We start from the raw sequence: 17,719 nt of genomic DNA on the forward strand, positions 1-17,719 counted from the left end.
CACGCCACTTCCTGTCCAGATGGGGGCGGGGCCATCTCCTTCTCAGACCCTATTAGAGGCTCCTTCCTCATCGATCAGACTGCAGCTCAGACACCTACACCTGGCCATGCACTCACCTGAAGAAGGGGCTTAGAGCTCCGAAAGCTTGTGTGGCTTTTGCTACCAAATAAACCTGTTGGACTTTAACCTGGTGTTGTTAAACTTCTTACTGTGTTTACCCCAGTCCAACGCCGGCATCTCCACATCATGGTGGAATTGGCCAGCCAAGCCCCAGCTCTGTATGTGTGTTTCCTTAATTTTTCTGACCCTGGGACATCACATATTGGATATCAACTTGAGATTAAGTTTCAGTTTAAAGTTTAACTATTAGTGTCACAAGTAGGCTTACATCAACATCGCAATGAAGTCACTGTGAAAATCCCCGAGTAGCCACACTCTGGCGCCTGTTCGGGCACACTGAGAGAGAATTTAGCACGGCCAATACACCCTAACCAGCACGTCTTTGGACTATGGGAGGAAATCAAATTACCTAAGGGAAACCCACGCAGAGAACGTGAATAACGGGAAGAACCTGCAAACTCCACACACAGTCGGAAATCGAACCCGGGTCCCTGATATTGTGAGGCAGCAGTGCTAACCACTGTGCCACCCCTGGTGGAATAGGCCAGCCAAACCCAGCTGTACATTTTTAAAAATTATTTTTTACGCCCCTTAGGACATCACATATTGGACATCAGCTTTAGATTGCGCATGTTTTCCTCCATCTTAAACCCTTTTTGTAAAAAATAGTCCATACATGTATTGCCTCAAGGCAACCTTCTCCCCACCACCAGACCAGACTGTTTGTTCTTAAAGTTGTTAGATTTTACAGCAATCTCTCACAGCTACACTTTAATATCTATAGGCAATAAATGCTGGCCAGCCAACAATGTCCTACAATTGAATTTAAAAAAAACACTCTTCCTTTCTTTAGTTCTGATGAAGAGACAAAAGGACTCAAAACATTAATTCTGCTTTCTCTCCTTACAGTTTCTGCCAGACCTGCTGAGTTTTTCCAGCATCCCCTGTTCTTGTTGGGATATCACATTTCCAGGCTGAACCTGCAAGTGCTGTCCAGTCGCTGAATCACATCAAATGCTATTAGGTCATAACGTCCTGGCTCCCCAGGGTAGGATTTGGGGTAGCCCAAAGATATGCTGGGGAATCTCTCTTGGAGGTTCCCACGCAAGGATTTACCATCCAATAAAGTGATTTAGAATCCATTGAATCCCAACAGTATAGAAAGAGGCCAACCGGCCCATGTCTGCACCATCACTCCAAAAGAGCATCTTACCCAGGCCCTTCCTTCCCAATCCCCATAACGCCAAACATTTACCATGGCTAATCCACCCATGCTACACATCTTTGGACACTAAGGAGCAATTTAGCATGGACAAATTAACCTAACCCACACATCTTTGGACTGTGGAAAAAAACCGGAGCACCCGGAGGAAACTCACACAGACACAGGGAGAACATGCAAACTCCGCACATACAGTCACCCAAGGATGGAATCGAACTCGAATCCCTGGCGCTGTGAGGCAGCAATGCCATTAACTTTAAAACGCTAACTTCGGATGGTTCTGCCACTTTTACTCTCACAGTTACTCTGAAAGAGTTAGAAAATAAAAATCACTTCTAACTTCTGAGTAACTATTTTAAACAACCAGGCTAAGTCCCACACATTACACCTCCCACACCCACGACCCCCAACTAAACACCCCATCCCTGTAACCTGACAATTTCTGACCCGACCCAAATGACACTCCGCCGACTCGACTACCCCCTGCCTGAAAACTCCCCTGACCCAACCACCCTGACTCCCTGGCCCGACGACAACCCCCTGACCCGACAACCCCCAACTCACCCAGCACATTGCCGCCCCCCCCACCCCAACCACCCGCCTGAACAACAACACCCCTGACCTGAATGACACCCTCTCTGACCCAACCCAGCCTGACACCCCTGCCTCCCTCTTATCTGGACCCTCATCCACCTCTCGTGTCTGCACCAACCCATCTCCCCCGTCTAATTCTTCCCACCCCCCCATGTCTGGACCACTACCATGGTCCGGCCATCTCCCAGCTCCTTAGACTAACTTCCAAACATTGGAGAAAGAGAAACAAAGTGACATTACTCACCAGAAAATCAGCTCGAAGCCTTCCCTTGATGCCATAGTGTTTTGGATGTGATGCTCGAGTATATACTGAAAGATAAACTTATTTCAGTAGACCTAGAGCTGATTATATCAGTGAGAAATATTAAAAATAAGTAGGATTTCTAATACAAAAGCAATGTAATCCCTGGGCCTGGTGAATTATTGCAGGTCGGTTGTGATATTTGTCTGGGACAAGATGAAAGTAATTGGATGGTTTTGTTGCTGAAGTGTCAGCAATACACCAGCTGCTCGCTCACTCTGACATCCACTCATCTCGTCTGATCCGCCTGTTTCCGCGAAGCTCTGCAGACCAACAGCGAGGCCGAGACTGGGAGCTGGAGGACCGACTGAGAGAGTGAGTGAAGGAGAGGGGAATGAGGGAGGGATGAGGGTGCGTGGGAGGGATGAGGGAGGGATGAGGGTGCGAGGGAGGGGATGAGGGTGCGAGGGAGGGGATGAGGGTGCGAGGGAGGGGATGAGGGTGCGAGGGAGGGGATGAGGGTGCGAGGGGGGGGATGAGGGTGCGAGGGGGGGGGATGAGGGTGCGAGGGGGGGGGATGAGGGTGCGAGGGGAGGGGATGAGGGTGCGAGGGAGGGGATGAGGGTGCGAGGGAGGGGATGAGGGTGCGAGGGAGGGGATGAGGGTGCGAGGGAGGGGATGAGGGTGCGAGGGAGGGGATGAGGGTGCGAGGGAGGGGATGAGGGTGCGAGGGAGGGGATGAGGGTGCGAGGGAGGGGATGAGGGTGTGAGGGTGCGAGGGAGGGGGGAGGGGGGGGGATGAGGGTGCGAGGGGGGGGGGATGAGGGTGCGAGGGGGGGGGGATGAGGGTGCGAGGGGGGGGGATGAGGGTGCGAGGGGGGGGGGATGAGGGTGCGAGGGGGGGGGGATGAGGGTGCGAGGGGGGGGGGATGAGGGTGCGAGGGGGGGGGGGATGAGGGTGCGAGGGGGGGGGATGAGGGTGCGAGGGGGGGGGGATGAGGGTGCGAGGGGGGGGGATGAGGGTGCGAGGGGGGGGGGATGAGGGTGCGAGGGGGGGGGGATGAGGGTGCGAGGGGGGGGGGATGAGGGTGCGAGGGGGGGGGGGATGAGGGTGCGAGGGGGGGGGGATGAGGGTGCGAGGGGGGGGGGATGAGGGTGCGAGGGGGGGGGGATGAGGGTGCGAGGGGGGGGGGATGAGGGTGCGAGGGGGGGGGGATGAGGGTGCGAGGGGGGGGGGATGAGGGTGCGAGGGGGGGGGATGAGGGTGCGAGGGGGGGGGGATGAGGGTGCGAGGGGGGGGGGATGAGGGTGCGAGGGGGGGGGGATGAGGGTGCGAGGGGGGGGGGATGAGGGTGCGAGGGGGGGGGGATGAGGGTGCGAGGGGGGGGGGGATGAGGGTGCGAGGGGGGGGGGGATGAGGGTGCGAGGGGGGGGGGGATGAGGGTGCGAGGGGGGGGGGATGAGGGTGCGAGGGGGGGGGGGGATGAGGGTGCGAGGGGGGGGGGATGAGGGTGCGAGGGGGGGGGGATGAGGGTGCGAGGGGGGGGGATGAGGGTGCGAGGGGGGGGGATGAGGGTGCGAGGGGGGGGGATGAGGGTGCGAGGGGGGGGGATGAGGGTGCGAGGGGGGGGGGATGAGGGTGCGAGGGGGGGGATGAGGGTGCGAGGGGGGAGGATGAGGGTGCGAGGGAGGGGGGTGCGAGGGAGGGGGGTGCGAGGGAGGGGGGGTGCGAGGGAGGGGGGGTGCGAGGGACGGGGGGTGCGAGGGAGGGAGGGGGGGACGGGGGTGCGAGGGAGGGAGGGGGGGACGGGGGTGCGAGGGAGGGAGGGGGGGACGAGGGTGCGAGGGAGGGGGGAGAAGGTTGCCTGGGAGGGGGGGGACGAGGGTGCGAGGGAGGGGGGGACGAGGGTGCGAGGGAGGGGGGGGACGAGGGTGCGAGGGAGGGGGGGGACGAGGGTGCGAGGGAGGGGGGGGACGAGGGTGCGAGGGAGGGGGGGGACGAGGGTGCGAGGGAGGGGGGGGGACGAGGGTGCGAGGGAGGGGGGGGACGAGGGTGCGAGGGGGGGGGACGAGGGTGCGAGGGGGGGGACGAGGGTGCGAGGGAGGGGGGGACGAGGGTGCGAGGGAGGGGGGGACGAGGGTGCGAAGGAGGGGGGGACGAGGGTGCGAGGGAGGGGGGGACGAGGGTGCGAGGGAGGGGGGGACGAGGGTGCGAGGGAGGGGGGGACGAGGGTGCGAGGGAGGGGGGGACGAGGGTGCGAGGGAGGGGGGGACGAGGGTGCGAGGGAGGGGGGGGACGAGGGTGCGAGGGAGGGGGGGGACGAGGGTGCGAGGGAGGGGGGGGGACGAGGGTGCGAGGGAGGGGGGGACGAGGGTGCGAGGGAGGGGGGGACGAGGGTGCGAGGGAGGGGGGGGACGAGGGTGCGAGGGAGGGGGGGATGAGGGTGCGAGGGAGGGGGGGGACGAGGGTGCGAGGGAGGGGGGGATGAGGGCGGGGGGATGAGGGAGGGGGGGATGAGGGAGGGGGGGATGAGGGAGGGGGGATGAGGGTGCGAGGGGGGGGATGAGGGTGCGAGGGGGGGGATGAGGGTGCGAGGGGGGGGATGAGGGTGCGAGGGAGGGGGGGTGCGAGGGAGGGGGGGTGCGAGGGAGGGGGGTGCGAGGGAGGGGGGGTGCGAGGGAGGGAGGGTGCGAGGGAGAGGGTGCGAGGGAGGGGGGAACGAGGGTGCGAGGGAGGGGGGGGGACGAGGTTGCCTGGGAGGGGGGCGACGAGGGTGCGAGGGAGGGGGGGGAAGAGGGTGCGAGGGAGGGGGGGGACGAGGGTGCGAGGGAGGGGGGGGACGAGGGTGCGAGGGAGGGGGGGACGAGGGTGCGAGGGAGGGGGGGACGAGGGTGCGAGGGAGGGGGGGACGAGGGTGCGAGGGAGGGGGGGACGAGGGTGCGAGGGAGGGGGGGACGAGGGTGCGAGGGAGGGGGGGACGAGGGTGCGAGGGAGGGGGGGAACGAGGGTGCGAGGGAGGGGGGAACGAGGGTGCGAAGGAGGGGGGGAACGAGGGTGCGAGGGAGGGGGGGAACGAGGGTGCGAGGGAGGGGGGGAACGAGGGTGCGTGGGAGGGGGGGAACGAGGGTGCGAGGGAGGGGGGTGAACGAGGGTGCGAGGGAGGGGGGAACGAGGGTGCGAGGGAGGGGGGGAACGAGGGTGCGAGAGAGGGGGGAACGAGGGTGCGAGGGAGGGAAGGAACGAGGGTGCGAGGGAGGGGGGGAACGAGGGTGCGAGGGAGTGGGGAACGAGGGTGCGAGGGAGGGGGGAACGAGGGTGCGAGGGAGGGGGGGAACGAGGGTGCGAGGGAGGGGGGGAACGAGGGTGCGAGCGAAGGGGGAACGAGGGTGCGAGCGAAGGGGGAACGAGGGTGCGAGCGAGGGGGGAACGAGGGTGCGAGGGAGGGAGGAACGAGGGAGGAACGAGGGGGGGAACGAGGGAGGGGGCGGAACGAGGGAGGGGGGGAACGAGGGGGGGGGAACGAGGGAGGAACGAGGGAGGAACGAAGGGGGGGGAATGAGGGAGGGGGGGACCGAGGGTGCGAGGGAGGGGGGAAACAAGGGTGCGAGGGAGGGGGGAACGAGAGTGCGAGGGGGGGGAGCGAAGGTGCGAGGGAGGGGGGGGGAAATGAGGGTGCGAGGGAGGGTGGGAGGAATAAGGAATGCATCCTCCCTCAAAGATTAATGCGTGTGAATCCCCGGGTCCATCAGTCCCTACACACTGCTTAGAACTGTGCCATTCAGTCTATATTGTCTCTGTGTCTACCTTCTGCCTAAGTGCATCACCTCATTTCTCTATTAAATTCCATCTGTCGGTGCTGTTAGCCTAAAAGTGACAATTCATGCTCCCCTTTGAGTTGGGGCTTAGATACTGTTGACTGAAGAATTACCATGTGGACATGGGAAGGATGAGCAGATCCAACCTCAGAACATGTGTGCGTTTGTTTGTGCAGATTTTAGTTGCTGGAGTTATAGTTGGCACATAGGCAAATGGTCAGGGTTGTTTGAGGTCGATCATCACAGGCTTGGGCACTCCTGATAAAGTCCCTTGATGCAATATATACTCCATCCAATTATCTTCTCTTTTATTAATCACTTTCCTGACATTCCTATCATTAAAAATGGACCTGTTCCCTGATGACTTAAGTGCACTGCTGCATTCACAGCTACTCTTAGAAAGGAGCTATCCTACAGTGGATTTTATCATCCAGGCTTGGGCTGGCAAGTGGCAGGTAACATTTGACTGGAAAACTCCATAGCTATCAGATGCGTTGAGTGGCTGAGAGAAAGTTGAAAATGTAATGCAGGTGGTGAAAGTCCAAGGTTACGTTACTCCCCAAAGACTTTTATCCCTCAGCTTTATAGTTAGCATAATTTTCTGTCGCTGTTTGCTGGAAAAACTGGACTATTACACAGGGCAGCACAGCGGTTAGTACTGCTTCCTCACAGCCAGGGACCCGGGTTCGATTCCCAGCATGGGTCACTGTGCGGAGTCTGCACGTTCTCCCCGTGTCTGCTGGGTTTTCTCCGGGTGCTCCGGTTTCCTCCAAAGGTCCAAAAGACATGCTGGTTAGATGCATTGGCCATGCTAAATTCTCCCTCTCAGTGTGATGACTAGGGGATTTTCACAGTAACTTCTTTACAGTGCTAATGTAAGCCTACTAGTGACACTAATAAATAAACTTTAAAGTATGTGCTTGATTAATGTGCTGATTATTTTTAATTCAGCAGATCTTCATATTGCTGTGCTGTGTTAGCACCTTGCCATGGGTTTGACAAAGCAGTATCTGCGCTATGTTGCGAGTGCAGTTTTTGGAGTAATTGCAAGCCAGAAAGCAAATATTACTTTTGTACAGCTGCGAGGAGAGAGCGGTCGATACGTGGCTGTAGCCGCCTGTGAGCATGTATTCATTTGGGATATTCGTAAAGGAGAAAAGGTTAGTTAACGTTTTGTGAGCTGGTGGGTTTATTTATGCTTTTGTGTGTGTAAGTCATCAAATGGAGTGGTTTCTTATGTTGTCAAACCACTGTCTGCTACAAGGAAAATTACGTTTTTTGGGGTTTTATCCAAATTCTTGTCAATTTGAATTTACAAGAAATTTCTTCAAGGAATAATTGAACTGATATGTTTTGTTTTAACATCCTGCTATCTTGTATCCACAGGTATTGATTCTTCAGGGTACTAAGCATGAAGTAACCTACTTGTGCCCAGCTCCGGATGGACGTCACCTGGCGGTTGGATATGAAGATGGCTCAATCCGTATCTTCAGTGTAATGACTGGGGAAAGTAATGTCACCTTTAATGGGCACAAAGCAGCAGTGACAATTCTCAACTATGATATCCTTGGAGCACGACTAGTTTCAGGGTCAAAGGTAAGATATACTCCCCTCAGATATTACTTTTGAGTTGAACGGTGAGATTTTGCACTGCACGATCAGGTAGGGTGAGCTATTCCATAGACTGCTTTTCAACTTCCTCCACTCCCAAGATTGCCCTCACTCCCAAGGTAATATTTGTTTCTATGGCTTTGTGAGACTTTAGTTTGATATTTTCTATGAACATGCTGTTGGTTAAACTTGAAACCTTGATTTCCTTAACCTCTAGTTTCTGTGCCAGAAGCTGTTTGTGTTAATCAGATCATCATTGAAAGTGCCTCGATTGAAGGGAAACCTCTACATTTCTTATCCGACAGGACACAGAAGTCATCATTTGGGATATTATCAATGAGAGTGGATTATACAGACTGAAAGGACACAAAGATGCCATCACACACGCCGCATTTCTGAAAGGCAGGAATTTTCTGGTTACAAGGTAATATAGCAGCGAAAGATACATCAATTCATCTTTTAAATTGAGAAACTATTGCGTTGTACCACCAAGGTGGGAAAGAGAATAAGAGAAGGCAGGATGAAACCAAGTAGTGCTTGATGGAACCAAACTTGTATTTTAAAACCCTGAGGGTTGAAAGAAGAAAGGACACAGTGAAGTGTGGAATTTCATTATTTTGAGACCTTGAATTATCAGGATGTGTAATACATCTTAAACAGTGAAAATGCAAAGACAAGGAAAGTTCATGAGAACGCTATCCATAGTAACAATATTGACAAAGTGGAACCTGAGAAATTTCAATGGCATATAAATAGTAAAAGGGTGGCAAAAAGAAGAATGTGCTCAATTAGGGACCAAAAAGGATGTTATTAATGCACTAGAAGCATTTAAATTGCGGAAGAGTTATTAGATAGGCTGTTGATACTTAAAGTTAAGGCTCCAGGACTGGCCGAGATGCACCCAAGGATACTCAGGGAAATGAGAGTGGAAATTGTGGAGGCATGGACCATAATATTTTAGTCTTATTTAGATTTACGGGTGATGCCAGAGAACTGGAGTTTTGCAAACATTGCACCCTTATTCAAAACAGTGTTTAAAGATAAGCCCAGCAGCTACCAGGCCAGACAGTTTAACTTTGGTGGGGAAACTACTCAAAACAATAATTCAGGACAAAATTAATAGTCATATGGACAAATGTGGGCTAATTAAAGGAAGCCAGCGTGAACTTGTTAAGGGAAAATCATGTTTAACTAATTTGCGAGAGATTTTTGAAGAGGTACTTGAGGATTGAAGAGGCCAGCGTTGTTGATGTGGTTTGCGTGAACTTCCAAAAGGCATTTGATACAGTGCTGCACAACAGACTTGTGAGCAAAGTTACAGCGCATGGAATGAAAGGGACAATAGCAACATGGATACAAAATTGGTTGAGTAGCAGGAAACGGTGAGTAATGATTGTTCTTCATGCTGGAGGAACGTTTGTAGTAGAGTTCCCTGGGATTCTGTGTTGGGACCCTTGGTCTCCCTGATATATGTTGATGAGCTAGATCTTGGCGCACAGGATACAATTTCAAAATTTGCAGATGATGCGAAACTTGGAAGAATTCTGAACTGAGGAAGATAATGTAGAACCTCGAAAGGACATGGAGAAATCGGTGGAATGGACGGACGGGTGGCAGATGAAGTTCAATGCAGAGGAATGTGATGTGATTCATTTTGGTAGAAAGGACATGAGAAGACAATACAAAACAAAGGGTACAATTCTAAAGGAGTTGCAGGAGCGGAGGGACCGGGTGTATATAGTATAGAAGGTGACATAACAGGATGAGAGCATGGTTAATAAAACATACAGTATCTTAGGCTTTATTAATAGGGGCATGGAATACACGAACAAGGATGTTAATCTGAACTTGTATAAGTCACAAGTTCGGCCTCAGCTGGAGTATTGCTAGGCGCAGCACTTTAGGAACCATCTAAAGGCATTAGAGTGCAAAATAGATTCACAAGAATGGTTCCAGGAATGAGGAACTTCAGTTGTGAAGATAGGTTGGAGAAGTTGGGACTGGTTTTGTTGGAGAAGAGAAGGCTGAGAGGACATTTAAAAGAGGTTTTCAAAAGCATGAGTGGTCTGGACAGAGTAGATAGAGAGAAATTGCTCCCACTCGTGAAATGATCAAGAAGGAGAGGGCACAGATTTGAAGTAATTGGCAAAAGGAGCCAAAGCGACACGAGAAAAAGCTTTTTCTGCAGCGAGTGGTTAAGGTCTAGAATGCACTTCCAGAGAGTGCGGTAGAGGCAGTTTCAGTCGAGACACTCAAAAGGGAATTGCATTGTTTTTGAAAAGGAAGGGGAAACGATGGGGATTGGTGTAAGGTGAACTGCAGAGAGAGCAGGTGAAGACACAGTGGGCTGAATGGCCGCCTAGCATTGTAACAACTCTGGAGTTGCGTGAAAATGCAGATTCAAATCTTCAGGGTTTAGCACAGCAATCGCTAAACAAAGAGAGATCAATCTTTTTGGCCAACCAAATAAACTATGTCAAATTAACAAGGCGACAAATTAAAAGGGGCAGCTCCCAAAAGGAGGGGAGCTGCTCGAAACAAAGGACAAAGTGGAAAGGAAATTTAAAACATCAAATCAAAATGTGATTAAAGGGGTCAATAATACACCTCAGTCCCTGCGGTGCCCAGCGGGCACGGAAGGTATTAACGATACCTTCGGACACCACATGCTCCCCCTCCAGGGATACCCAGCCACAAATATAGCCATGGTAGAGGGGCAGACAGTCGGGTTGGACGACCCCCTAGGTCGCCCGCTGCCTGGACCTGTTTATGGCAAGCTTTATCAGGCCCAAGAGCAGGTTCACGAGGAGGTCCTCCGCCTTCCTTGCCCCCCTCTGTACTGGGTGTCCGTAGATCAGGAGCGTGGGACTGAAGTGCAAACAAAACATCAACAAAAGGTTTTTGAGGAAATTAAAAAGGGTGTGCAGTCTATAATATTGAACATAGACGTGGCTCCCAGACTCCACAAGACTGCAAAAAGGGCAAGTCGCTTGGGAGTCTGTGAACCAATTTAACCTTTTATTGTACAGAACTTCTGTATGCACTACCCTCCACCCCAGGTCTCCAAGATAGTGGGGGAGGGACCTCCACTTGGAACCTCTGCCACCGGGCGGCAAAAAGGCCTGCCAAGGTATATCCGGGTGACGGGCGAGCAAGCGGTAGTAGGAGGTGTGCAGCAGCAGCCCGTACAGGAAACACCTCCGTGCAGTGACAAAGAGAGATCTTGGTCCACCTGTTTTCCCTCCTACCCTCCTGTTAATTGCATGATGCAATGGTCAACAGAGTTAACTAATCATTGCAATCAATCAATATATCCAAAATAGCACAATGCAATTTCTAGTGGTGGAGAGAGAGAGCTCCAAAGTCACTTTTTCCTTCCCAAGCATGCCACACTTATCAAATGTTGTGGCTCAAATTACAATTTTGTAACTATAACCCAAAATACTACTATTCTGAAAGAAATGTATTTAATTTGCATGTTAATGCATCAACACATCTGTCAACATCTCCTCAGAGAGGTTGCTCCATAGATTGGTCAACTCACTCAGCAAAATACTGCTTCAGTTTTGTGGCAGTTTACTAAATTTATTGATTGAAGGAAAGGGAGAATCCTCTCGCAGATTGTAAATTTCCTCTTGGTGTATTTGTGCTTCTTAGTTTGGAGGTCTTCAGTAAAATCGTAGAATCATGGAATCTTACAGTGCAGAACGAGGCCATTCGGCCCATCAAGTCTGCACTGATCACGATCCCACCCTGGCCCCCTCCCCGTAACCCCACACATTTACCCTAGCTAGTCCCCCTGACACTAAGGGGCAATTTAGCATGGCCAATCCACCTAACCCACACATCTTTAGACTGTGGGAGGAAACCGGAGCACCCGGAGGAAACCCATGCAGACACGGAGAATGTGCAAATTCCACACAGGCAGTGACCCAAGCCGGGAATTGAAACCGGGCCCCTGGCACTGTGAGGCAGCAGTGCTAACCACTGAGCCACCATGCCGCCCTGTGACAACATTTCGTGCAATAACAATATCGATCGGTAATGTTCAGGAAATGGTGGGTAAGATGAAAAACATTTGATAAAAGCGAATAACTGCGGATGCTCAAAATCTGAAATACAAACAAAGTGCTGGAAAACTCAGCAGTGGCCTGGCAGCATCTGTGGAAAAAGAAGCAGAGTTAACGCTTCAGAAAGAGTTATATTCAACTCAAAGCATTCACTCTGTTTCCCTCTACACAGATGCTGCCAGATGTACTCAGCATTTCCAGCATTTGAGAAAAATTTGAGTTGGATTAAGAACGTGTGAGCAGATCTTGAATGGGAAATTGCGATGACAAGAGCAAGATAGTTGGATTGAATGGAATATTCATTAAAAAAATTTTTTGCCTGGTTGTGTTATAAAGATTAAGACAAAGGAACAAGAAGCTTAGGAAACTTTGATACTGCAGTGCTAATACAATGTGCAGCGGGGTAAATGAGACTCAATTTGGGTCACAACTGGCTGACTACAGCATTACCCAGATTTTCAATTAATTATTCCAAACCATGGTATTGCAGATTTATTTAATCTCTATTTATGACCATTAGTTGGTTGAGTTCCAGCTTTCCTCAGTATATTCCTCTCTGTTTTCTTTTAGCTCCAAGGACACGTTTGTTAAGTGGTGGGACTTGGATACTCAGCATTGCTTCCAGACCATAGTTGGTCATCGCAGTGAGGTCAGCAACATTGCTTTGATTGTTTCTGTTTGTTTCTGGCGCCTTCAGACTGCTGTCATTGATTTGGCAATTACTTGGATGTCTAAACAGATTATACTGCCTGGTTTTGAATCTGTCCAAGTATAACGTTTGCCTTCAAGACTGGGTCGTTCCAGTGGACTCGTGGATTATTGTAATTCATGCTGGTGTCGTCCCCTCAGCCAGTAAAAACATGCAGTTCCTATATTCCTTTGATCAAGTAAGAGCGTCTTAAATCAACAGCTGCCTTTTTTAATCTCTTGCACAATAACGAGTTGGGATTTTGTTGTACCAATTCCAGCACATTCAGATTCTGCTTTAACAGACCAAAATCATGCGGATGTCATTTCTCACCTGCCTCACTCCCACCCTGATCTCTCTGCCCCCAGCCTGCAGCACTGTCTTCATGAGTCATAAGAGACAGCATCTCACCTTTTGATTAGACATGTTACAGCTTTCCAAACTCAACGTTGAATTCAACAACATCAGGCCATAATTCCACCCTGCCGCCACCGCACCCCACCCTCCCCCCGACCCCACCAATCCCACCACATTTTTGTTTTAGGACAGTTGTTGGTAATAATTATTTTTTTCCCATTTACATCTCCTCTGGATTCATCTTTTGTTTCTTTACTTGTCCCAGTATCATCCCTTTTAGGTTTGCACCATCAATGTTCTTGTCATTTTATCTCTCCCTTTTTCCACCCTTTCACCGACATTCTCCTTCGCCCTCTGCACCACTTTACCTGAAATGTTAACCTGGTTTCTCTGCTGTCTGGGCTGCTGAGTGTTTCCAGCATTTTCCATTCTTATTTTGGATTATGTCTTTCATTGAATAAATATTAGATGTTTGTTTTGTTACTGAACGTAAATTATTTCCTCAAATATCAAATTCGGTTCTGTACCATATGGTAAATTGTTTGCTTGAGCCAGGACAGAATAATTTCATTTCCCATGAAAATAAACTTTAAATATTATTCTTTTGCTTTCTGTATTTGCTCTAGGTGTGGGGTTTTGCGCTACTTTCAGATGAAAAGAGAATAATGACTGGATCATCTGACAGTGAACTGAGAGTGTGGGATATCCACTATCTGGATGAGGTGAAAACTTGATACAATTCACAAAGACAGAAATATTAATTGTAACTGTTGGTCTGTTTAGTAATAGATTTATTACACTCTTGTTACAGAAGAATATCATAACGTGTTGCACTGTATGTTCTGGATAGTCGATTTCACTAGATAACTTTGTATGAGGATCACATTCAGCTCACCTCAGTTTATTGTTTCAGAAAGGACCTACAATTTTCCCATTCCCATACTTAATTGTTTGTCTCTTTAATGGTGCAGAACTTTTGCACACCCTACTTTACCTGCAAGACAGTTCCCTGAATTGTTTGGTGGTACAGTGGTTAGCACTGCTGCCTCACAACACCGGGGACCCAGGTTCGATTTCCAGCTTGAGTCACTGTCTATGCGGAGCCTACTTCTCCCTGTGTCTGCGTGGGTTTCCTCCGGGTGCTCCGGTTTCCTCCCACAGTCCAAAAGACGTGCTGGTTAGGTGCATTGGCCGTGCTGAATTCTCCCTCAGTGTACCCGAACAGGCGCCGGTGTGTGGCGGCTAGGGGATTTTTACAGTAACTTCATCGCAATGTTAATGTAAGCCTACTTGTGACACTAATAAATTAGAAACTTTAAACTTTACTTGAGTGTCCCTTGAGATTGCCGAGGAAAAGTGGAGCAAGGCCCAACTTGAAAGGACCCGCAAATGAGGGTAAGAATCCTGCAGTCAGTTGGCTGGGGTAGGGCAATTTATGAACTATGGCAAGGGTGGGCCATGCCATTCCTGGTTTGGTGGTATTGACTTTTCAATATCTAAATTTCTTCATCACAGTTCAGACGACGGTAATTCTGAAATGGTCAGTTGAATTAATCTTTGACAATATATCAATGCGCAAAAAACAGAAAGGAGCCTTTATTTATCTGTTACTTATGCTGTGTTGTGGATTATTTCTCAGGAGAAAGAAGTTGGAGAACCAGATGTAAAAAAGACAAAGAATCCCTTTGAAAATGCTGAAGTAACTGAAGACGAATTGAATGAAAATCCAGAAGAGGTGAATCCCACTTCTGTAATGTATTTTGCTGTTCCTTATTAATCGCTCCCGAGATCAGTTTGAATTGAACAGAGTTGCTTATATTATTTAAAGTACAGCCTGCTTGCAATCTTACACCAGCACTAGCAGAACAAATAATTTGTTAACGCCTCTCAATCTTCATCTGAACTTGCGAGCATTTTTTTATTTGTTCATGGGTTGAGGTGTTGCTGGCAAGACCAGCATATTCACAGTAACTTCATTGCAGTGTTAATGTAAGCCTACTTGTGACACTAATAAACTTAAACTTTTAAACTTTACTTGCAATCCCTAATTATCTTCGAGGGGGTGGTGCTGAGCCACCTTCTTGAACTTGTGCAGTTCGTGTAGAATATGTACACACACAGTGCTGTTAGAGAGTGAGTTCCAGGATTTTGACCCAGCCACAGTGAAGGAATGGTGTCAGGGTGGTTTGTGGCTTAAATGGGAACACCACCACCTGCATGTTATCCTTTATCTTCCTTTGTCCAGGAGGCTGGTTTGAAAGGTGCTGTCAAAAAAACGTGGTGAGATGTTTAGAATCACAGAATTGCTGTAGCACAGAAGGAGGCCATTCAGCCCATCGTGCCTGCACCAGCTCTCCAAATGAGCGTTATGACTTAGTGCCATTCCCCTGCCTTTTGCCTGTACCTTTGCACATTCCTTCTATTCAAATAATCATCTAATCCCCTCTTGAATGCCTCGATTGAACCCGTCTCTTCCACACTTCCAGGCAGTGCATTCCAGCTTTGAGCACTCATGTGAAAAAGTTTTTCCCCCACATCACATTTGTTTCTTTTGCAAATCAGTTGAAATCTGTGCCCTCTCGTTCACAATCCTTTTCCAAGCAGGAACAATTTCTCCCTGTCTAATCTGTCCAGCTCACTCATGATTTTGAACATTCATCTCTATCGAATCTTAGCTGCCTTCTCTCCAAGGCGAACAGTCTCAACTCTCCAATCTATCCTCATAACTGAAGTTTCTCATCCGTTTATCCATTTTTGTAAACCTCTTCTGCACTCTCTCCAATGCATTCATATTCTTCCTATATTGTGGCGTCCAGAACTATACACAGTACTCCAGCTGAGGTCTATAAATTCAGCTTAACTCCCTTGCTCTTGTATTCTATGTCTCTATTAATAAAGCCCAGGATACTTTAAGCTTTATTATCTGCTCTCTACCTGTGCTGCTACCTTCAATGATCTATGAACATGTACATCCAGTTCCCTCTACTCCTGCACCCTCTTCAGAATTGTACCTCTTATTTTACATTGTCCATATTCTTCCTACCAAAGTGCATCACTACACATTTCTCCGCATTAAACTTCATCTGCCATCTATCTGCCCACTCTACCAACTTGTCTTTGTCTTTTAGAAGTTCTACCCTGTCCCTCTCATAATTTACAATGTTTCCAAGTTTTGTGTCATCTGCAAATTTTGAAAATTTTGCCTGCACAACCAGATCTAGATCACGGTGGCACAGTGGTTAGCACTGCTGCCTTACAACGCCAGCGACCCACGTTCGATTCCCGGCTTGAGTCACTGCCTGTGCGGAATATGCACATTCTCCCCATGTCTGCATGGATTTCCTCCAGGTGCTCCGGTTTCCTTCCACCATCCGAAAGGTGTGCTGGTTAGGTGCATTGGCCATGCCACATTCTCCCTCTTTGTACCCAAACAGGCGCCGGAGAGTGGCGACTAGGGGATTTTCACAGTAACTTCATTGCAGTGTTAATGTTTACCTATTTGTGACACTAATAAATAAATAATAAACTTAATATAAATCAGAAAAGGCCAAGGTCCCAGTACCAACCCCTGAGGAACTCGAATACAAATCTTCCAGCCCTAAAAATGTCCATTGATCATTACACCTTCTTTCCTATTACTTAACCAATTTTCTATCCATGCTGCTATAACTGTTCTCACAAGTCTGTTATGTGACGTTGTATCGGATGCCTTTTAAAAGTCCATGTACACCTCATCAACCTTTTCTGTTACCTCTTCAAAAAACTTGTTAGTTAAACATGATTTTCCCTTTAGAAATCCATACTTATGATATACCTAGTAGATGGTACACACTGTTGCGACTGTTTATATTTGATTTGATTTAGTATTGTCACATGTATTAGTATACAGTGAAAAAAATCGAGATTGAATTAAAGCATTGATACAGAGTTTAAAAGAGTTAAAATAAAGTTTTAGAAGCATAGAACGAGAATAAAAGATATAATTGGAAGGTATGCTGGGCATAGCTTGCAAGAAGTCGCCTCGCTCTGGCGCCATCTTGGAGGAACTGTAGGACACTAGGAGGTACAGAAGACCTGAGGGACCTTGGGGTGCATGTCCAAAGATCCCTGAAGGCAGCAGGACAGGTAGTTAAGGTGGTTAAAAAGGCACATGGGATACTTGCCTTTATTAGCCGAGGCATAGGGTATAACAGCAGGGAGGTTATGATGGAGCTATACAAAACGCTCGTTAGGCCACAGCTACTGTACTGTGTGCAGTTTTGGTCGCCACGCTATAGGAAGAATGTGATTGCACTAGTAAGGGTGCAGAGGAGATTCACCAAGATGTTACCAGGGCCTGAGCATTTCAGCTATGAACAAAGGCTGGTTAAGCTGTTGGTGGAATGAGTGAATATTTATGGTGGTGAATGGCATTCTAAATCGAGCAGGCTGCTGTAGCCTGGTTGCTGCCAAACTTAAATCAGCGTTGTTGGAGCTGCACTTCACCCAGCAAATGAGTATTCCATCACACCCCCCTGACTTTTGCCTTTTAGATGGCAGACAGGCTTTGGTGGTCGAGAGGTGAGTTACCTGCCCTAGAATTCTCGGCATCTGGCCTGCCCTTGTAGCCGTTGTATTTACATGGCTGATCTAGTTAAATTTCTAATCAATGGTAACTCCCAGGATGTTGCTGGTGGGGAATTCACTAAATTATGGAGTAACGCTACTGAAAATTATAAAAGCAGAATGAGTTCCAGGCATTGCTTTCTGAAGATAAGGCTTTGGAATGAGCAACTGGTGTGAAGAAAAAAAAGGAAAGAAATTCTGAATGAAATTGAAGTTTATTAAAAATATTTTGGAAATGGAGGAAAAAAATGACACCCAAGTGGTCAGTGGAAGTCCATTTACCACTTTTTTTGTGGAGCTGTGCTGTGATAAATTTTGAATTTGGGTTGTTAGCTGAGACATATTATGCTATCATAGCTCTGGTTTAAAGCTGCTTATGATTGTAATCCTTCTCT

The 17,719-nt window shown here is 49.3% G+C and overlaps 1 protein-coding gene across 2 annotated transcripts in view; it reads left to right on the plus strand.

Moving 5' to 3' along the window:
* Nucleotides 1-2,365: 2,365 nt before the first annotated feature.
* The window catches only part of wdr3 (WD repeat domain 3), a 56,487-nt gene continuing 41,133 nt past the window's right edge, over nt 2,366-17,719 (plus strand). The window contains exons 1-7 of one of the 2 annotated variants that reach the window (XM_078232687.1): nt 2,366-2,552; nt 6,948-7,153; nt 7,380-7,589; nt 7,910-8,028; nt 12,245-12,323; nt 13,346-13,441; nt 14,359-14,454. In XM_078232687.1, coding sequence (XP_078088813.1) covers nt 6,983-7,153; nt 7,380-7,589; nt 7,910-8,028; nt 12,245-12,323; nt 13,346-13,441; nt 14,359-14,454 — 771 coding nt within the window. In that variant the 5' untranslated portion in view covers nt 2,366-2,552; nt 6,948-6,982. Of the gene's footprint in view, nt 2,553-6,944; nt 7,154-7,379; nt 7,590-7,909; nt 8,029-12,244; nt 12,324-13,345; nt 13,442-14,358; nt 14,455-17,719 lie in introns of both variants that reach the window. The other variant, XM_078232689.1, reaches the window with a different exon arrangement.

The sequence above is a fragment of the Mustelus asterias genome, chromosome 17, assembly GCF_964213995.1.
Source record: "Mustelus asterias chromosome 17, sMusAst1.hap1.1, whole genome shotgun sequence".
Lineage (NCBI taxonomy): Eukaryota > Metazoa > Chordata > Chondrichthyes > Carcharhiniformes > Triakidae > Mustelus > Mustelus asterias.